At 37.9% G+C, this 6,838-nt stretch overlaps 1 protein-coding gene across 2 annotated transcripts; it reads left to right on the forward strand.

Annotated features, from left to right (window-relative positions):
• The first annotated feature begins 1,987 nt into the window (after positions 1-1,987).
• Positions 1,988-6,838, forward strand: LOC124161236 (S-formylglutathione hydrolase). Of its 2 annotated transcripts, none has more exons than XM_046537508.1 (6): positions 1,988-2,264; positions 2,785-2,890; positions 3,018-3,211; positions 3,945-4,134; positions 5,801-6,035; positions 6,414-6,838. In XM_046537508.1, exons 2-6 carry the CDS (start codon positions 2,823-2,825, stop codon positions 6,594-6,596), a joined length of 870 nt encoding a protein of 289 aa, XP_046393464.1. In that variant the 5' UTR covers positions 1,988-2,264; positions 2,785-2,822; the 3' UTR covers positions 6,597-6,838. The 2 variants fall into 2 exon arrangements, with proteins under 2 accessions (XP_046393464.1, XP_046393462.1); XM_046537506.1 differs by lacking the exon at positions 1,988-2,264 and adding an exon at positions 2,502-2,684.

Consider the following 6,838-nt stretch of genomic DNA (forward strand, 5'->3'; position numbering starts at 1 on the left):
AGCAGTGGCGCTGACTCCATGAGGCCTGAGTCCCCTCAAAAATTCGTTATGGGTGTCAGGAAAAAATGTGTCAGGCTTGTCGATTTTCCCCAGTGTCCAGATATCAAGATTCGTGTTATCAGGGTTCTATAATGTTTATCATATGACTCTTCTAAAATGCTTAAAAAACTTAAAACTCACTACTTATAAAATATCCCAGGGCAAGATCCCCGATTTGGGCCCCCCCCATTATTTTTTGTAAGTGCTCCTAAGGATAGTGAAGATTCTATAGTGCGATGAGAAAACAGCAAATCCACAAGCCGACTCTAATTTTGAGCCATACCTGAAGACTACTTGAGCCAGGGCAGCTATAGAAGAATTTTTGGGGATACACGCCACAGACCAGGGTCATTAGACCAAGACTTACGTCTGGAGCACAGGAGGAGTCATGACAGAAGGATGGAAGAAGGAAGGAGGTGCCACCACAATAAGGAGGCTGATGAAGCCTCTGGGGAAAGAGATGGGAGTGGAAAGGATAGAGATTCCCAAACTGTTATCAGGGCAATGCAAGCTGCAATTAGCAAAAATGAATCTACCGTTCCCTATGGAGATCGTAAAAATTCCTATAGGAAGAGTAACCCACAGATTTTTCTCTAGATGATATGAAAGGACAGTGATCACAGGCTTCAGGTTGGTGTCAAAAATCTTAGCCTATTCGTGCCAGATGTCTGGTGCAGTGGCGCAGCAAGGGGGAAGCGGGGTTTGGGGGATTAAACCCCCCCCCTCCAAAGCTCTGAGAATTTTGTAAGTGTAATCCATTTTACTTAATTGGATCAGTATTACTTATAGAATAGTGTTAGGATTAATCAAATATCCCTCAGAAAGTCATAAAACTCGCCATTTTGAACCATTATTCTTAAAATTTTTGGAGGAGTGCCCCTGCAACTCCTGCTTACCCTGTTGGGAATGCAATACCCCCACACCCCTAAGTATTAGTTGTGTCTAAAACCCCCCTAGCCTAATTCTTAGCTTCGCCCCTGGTTGGGTGGAGCTGACGGGTAGGTACTTTCATGCGGATAAGATCGGACGATGGGTATATAGCTTTTGTGGATTTTTCAACACAGACGACCAAATGCGGGTCTGGCCGACTCTAGGGATGGGAAGTGACCGCTGAGGTAGCAATTTGTCGGATGCCTTCAGGCCCGGCCTGAGACCCAGCTTAGCAAATCCTTACGGCCACTCCAACCCTCCCTCTCATTTAAATGAGATTATTAATATGATCATTCTCACCGCAGGAATCCATTGCGAAGTGGTTATATTGTCAATAGTTTTTTTAGTTAGCAATTTTTAAACAATATTTTAGCGTTAAAAATAACGGACTTCCGGAATTACAGCCATTATATTACCTAGTATTTACTAACTTTGTTGCTATTAACACTATGCAATGTTTGGTTGAAAAAGTCATTAGCAATTAATTTGACCGTGGATTCGTGCTACGATAGGGTTAGAGGGTCTAGTTCAGTGGCTGGGGTAAGGGACATGCGCCCTGTTGAGCTTGGTCTAAAAACTGAGGGACAAAAATAGCATGGTAACTCCACCTCAAAAAAGAGCTCCATACAGAGAGGTTTAAAATATTTTCATGCTACTTGTGGCGCGGAAAACTTTTTCCAATCGTAGGCGCCGGCAGGAAAGGGATAAGAATTTCCACCAAGAATATGGGATGAGGCATAGCCTGAAAGGCACAGCGTTAACAGGACAGGTTGCTGTTAACGAATTTAAAATTATTTGGCGCCGATGTCTCGTATTAACCAATACTACCACACTGCTATGTATATTTTGCAAGCGCGTGATTTAATCATATAATAAATTTTTGAAATATTTATTTATTCGTGTTAAAAAACAGTTGCTTCTATTTCAAATCTACTTTTGAAAGGACATGAAATCAATGAAATAATATTCACAACTTACTCCCGCTAAAAATACCCTTAATGGTACAGTTGGTACTGCCGGTACAAAGTTCATGTGCGCTTCGTTGCACTTCAACCGCTTCAATATTGGTTTTTGAAAAATAGTAAAAAAAACCAAGAAGTGAATTATCACTTTGTTGCTATCGCGTCTCAAGGAAAGTTCAGTGTATGAATACGCTATGATTGTGTAGTTTTTGTGAGCTGTCTTCCATCTGAAGGCCTAATTTGTGGCTAGTTTATCGGTACCTACCAGTACCCGCTAGCCGGCAATCTGCTGACACTGCAAAAGTATCAACTCCTTGACAAAGAATCAACCCTGTAAGTTTTTTGAGCAACGAATCATTTTTATATGAAAAATTTTTGTCTTGAAGATGAATTTATAATCATATATATCGTTAATTTTGTTTATAATGAACGTTCACTTTAGTAGGGGTAACGAGCAGTTTTAATAAAAAATTGACAATATCTTAAAAATACTCCTCATTGATGCCACTTTCAGTCTTGGAAATGTCATCATAACAACTGCAGTGCTATGGCTGGGGAACATATTCTAGTTATCTATTATTGGCGATGTTCAATGTTTGTTACCCCTTGTTACGTTGTATGCGCTAGGAATGGTTAATTGCTTGCTTTGCACACCTTCTTATAAAAGTTTGACCTTTGCAAAGTTAATTCATCTTTGGAAGCATAGAATGTACAAACCCCGCCCAATCATAAAAAACTATGGCGTTGATGAAAGTAATAATGTTTCAATTCCTTAATAATGAAGAACTGAATTTTAGATAGATGACCACAAAATTCCCGTAACCCATGAGAATAAAATTACTTTCTTTTTCAGTTATTCGTCGTCTGTATTCGTTGGTTCAAGATATCAAGATGTCTGTAACATTAGTTTCATCGAACCGGTGTTTTGGAGGCTACCAAAAAGTGTTCTCTCACGAAAGGTAAACTTTTATGAACATTGTGTACTTGTCACTCCTAGTATGCTTGTCTTTATCTTTCAGCGTCACTTTTTTTAGTGGCACTGTTCGATATGAAAGAACTAAACAGAATTAATTTTTGTTTCCTCAGCAAAGAATTAAAATGCAAGATGAACTTTGCTGTCTATCTCCCACCACAAGCTGAAAACGAGGGTGAAAAGCTACCTGTGGTTTATTGGCTCTCCGGGTTAACTTGCACAGAGCAGAATTTCATTCAGAAGGCTGGAGCTCAGCGGTATGCTGCAGAACACGGCATTATAATTGTTGGTCCTGACACTAGCCCTCGTGAGTTTTCAAGTTTTACTTCATTTAACCCTAATGTTGGTATACTGTGAGAATTAAGGACTTCAATTAATTCCATGCAATTCATTTGAAATGGACTCAGTGAGTTTCAATTGATCAACATCAGTGGTACATAGAAAACTTTTTGAGTTGTAAGAGTACTTAGACCAAGAGCGGCTAGTTTAATAATAAATAACATGAAAATATTTGGTTCTTTATTCTTCCATTAGCATGTAGGTGAAATGGAATGAAGAGAATTTTATTGGGTAACTTTGAATCTAAATAAATTAATTTCATTCCTGCAACATGGTTAGAAACATAAAATTATGACCATCATTTTATAGCTTTTGGTCTGATTTTTTGCCATTGAATGAAAAGTAAAATTCAACTGTGAATTGTTGCTAGAATTTTTTGTGGTCATGTAAGGTTTTCACACCCAAGCTTCTCCAGCCAATTCAGGCCTTCAGTTACTCTGCACTTAGTGCATTAGCAGTGTATTTATCTGCGTCAGGATTTGGATGCTGAGACAAAGTGAAAATTGTGCTGCTTTGAACAACTTAACTAGAATAAAAGCCAAAACAGTACCTCTTGCAATATTTTCATGAGCTTACTGGTTGTCATTGATGAATCATGCATCAATATTTGCATTGAAGTGCCTTGTGTAAAATATACTTCGGAGGTTATATTTTGGGATGAGGTTTTATTAATATCGGACTTCACTTGAATTTTGTTATAGGTGGTTGTAACATACCAGGAGAAGATGACAGCTGGGACTTTGGTACTGGTGCAGGATTTTATGTTGATGCCACTGCTGATCCGTGGAAGACCAACTATCGTATGTACTCGTATGTTACTGAAGAATTACCAGCCCTGATTGAAGAGTCATTTCCAGTGGATCCTAATAGGAAGAGCATCATGGGACATAGGTAATTATCCATCATTCAGTGACTATGATGTTTAATAATAGATTTGTAGTGAAGCTGGGTCCAAATTGTAAAGTTTACTTGGCATTAGAATGTTTGTGTGTTGCATACTTAAAACACTGCTGTGGGCATTCTTGAAGAATTATTGGATCACTTGAGTGCTCAAACATACAGTTATCCAGAGTGGCAAAACCTCACAGTTAATTAATTAAAAACATTTTTGCTGTCAGAAAATTTAAGGCAACCTCCATGGTTTTTCAGTCATGGTTTCATGGTTTTTATTGGAGCAGTGTGTTACATTTGAAAACGACTATTCTGGCTTCCAGCTGGGTGGTTTCCCTTCATTCTGCCAACGTTTTGGAACGCAAGTCGGGTTCCATCCTCAGGGCTAATGGTGAGTGGATGAAGTTTGCCAGCTTATATAGTCTTTAATTGGTTGTAAGGTCTAACGTGATAATGTTAACGTTAACGTCTAACCGGAAAAATCTGCGTTTGTAGAACATGCCATTAAATCCACCCATAGGGTGAAGTGGGACCACGTGAAAATTCTATGCTGTGAGACTAAATTCTGGGAAAGACTGGAAAGGAATCCATCGAGATCCGGCTGACAAGTAACACCCTTAACCGTGATGCCAGGTATTCACAAAGCAATGTTTGGAAACCGGCACTCAGGAAAATAAGGTTGGCTGTCTTCCGGCCAATCACGTTAGACCTTGCAACCAATTGAAGACTATATAAGCTGGCAAACTTAATCCACTCACCACTAGCCCTGAGGATGGAACCCGACTCATGTTCCGAAACGTCGGCAAAATAGAGGGAGACCACCCGGCTGGAAGCACGAATATTGCATTACATACATTGTTTTGAAACAACATGATACTGACAGTTGAGCAATTTGTATCAAAATGTTGGACTAATGCCCACATAAAAATATCTTGTAACTACATTTTTGTCGTATGTATTAGATACATCTGGTTTTAACCCAAAGAGTGCCAGGGAGTGCTATCGTGCTCCTCCTATCTCTCGCGAAAAGTTCCAGGAGCACGACAGCACTCTTAGATGCTGATAGTTCACTAATCATTCAATAGTCAATATTCATTTTATTTTAACAATAACTATTTTCTTTAAATTATAAAAATAAACTCATATTACCAAAAATTCACCAAATAATATGTTAAAAAGGTGAAACCAAGTATAATAAAGATTTCCTAAAGTTTTTGAATACATACCTTTAGTTATTTTTAGACCTAATTTTTTTTCCTAACCTTCCGCAAAATCAGCAAAAATGCCTCGGCACTTTTAGCATAATACCCAGAAAATCGGTTGGTGCTTAAAGGGTTAATATGTATTAGATTATATGAGGGTGTGTGAAGCCAAGGGGTACAAGTGATTTCTTTTTTCTATTCACTGTTAGGTACAGAAATTAGGTATGGAAAACAAACAAGATCAATTAGATATATAATATAGTGCATTTGATTTTCCACTCGATGTCAGCACAGAAATGAGATTCACTCGTATCCCTTGACAACCAATTTTTGTGTATTTCTTGTAACAGTCAGCATTACCTAACACTGTTGAGAAAAGAATCACTTGTATCCCATTGGTTTCCAAACCATTCATATAAGTTTTTGAAGATTTTGCTGTTATTTCAGACCTTTTTTTGTTTCAGTATGGGGGGACATGGAGCCTTGATCTGTGCCCTTAAGAATCCTGGAAAATATCGCTCAGTTTCTGCATTTTCTCCAATCTGCAACCCCACACAGTGTCCGTGGGGTAAAAAGGCTTTCTCTGGCTACTTTGGCCCTCCCAAAGAGGGAGATGGTGACAAAGCGTGGGAGGATTGGGATGCAAGTTGTCTTGCGGCCAAGTACTCTGGACCTCCCCTGGATATTCTCATCCATCAGGTGAGATAAATAGTTGGATATAAATAACTATTTTGGTTCCTTCCAAGTAAGGCTGAGTTTTATAGGGTCACATCGAACAAACTAAGAAAATTATACGACCATAAGATATATGTATTTTCTCTGGTGTGCAACAAGTTTCGACTTTCATGTCATTATCAAGAACACTTTTTCTTGCTTATGAAATAAAAGTCAAAATGTGTCCTACTGCAGTAAAAAATTAAAAATGCATGGAAAATGACCATCTATTTGATTTACATTAAAATTTATAGACTTAACAATGTAATCATTTCATTAGTATAAAATCATTCCTCAGTGATTTAACGGAATTAGCAAATCACAATTAGATTTGTCATTGAATTGCCTTTCACTTTTTTTTAGGGTAAGGAGGATCAGTTTCTGAAGGAACATCAACTGCTCCCAGATAAATTGGTGACAGCATGCTCCCATGGTAAAGTTCCTGTTGTTTTGCATATGTCTGAGGGATATGATCACTCTTACTATTTCATTGCTTCATTCATTGGGCAGCATTTGGCCCACCATGCAAAGTATCTGAGCTCTTAAGATGTGGACTTGATTTTTTTGTCATCGCAAAAATGAATGTTGGAATTTTAAAAATTAATATATCTATACATACCTGAATTAATATTCAAAATGAATGTATGAGTGCATGTGAACAATATGAAAATATTATCTATAAATGTGATAAGGTGAACTTGTCACCTTGAACTGATTTTTTTAAATATACTAAGGTATTTTACCTTTATTGCATTGCATTATCAATAAAAAAAATCAGTAAAATGCTT

The sequence above is a fragment of the Ischnura elegans genome, chromosome 6 (assembly GCF_921293095.1).
Source record: "Ischnura elegans chromosome 6, ioIscEleg1.1, whole genome shotgun sequence".
In the NCBI taxonomy this organism is placed as follows: Eukaryota; Metazoa; Arthropoda; class Insecta; order Odonata; family Coenagrionidae; genus Ischnura; species Ischnura elegans.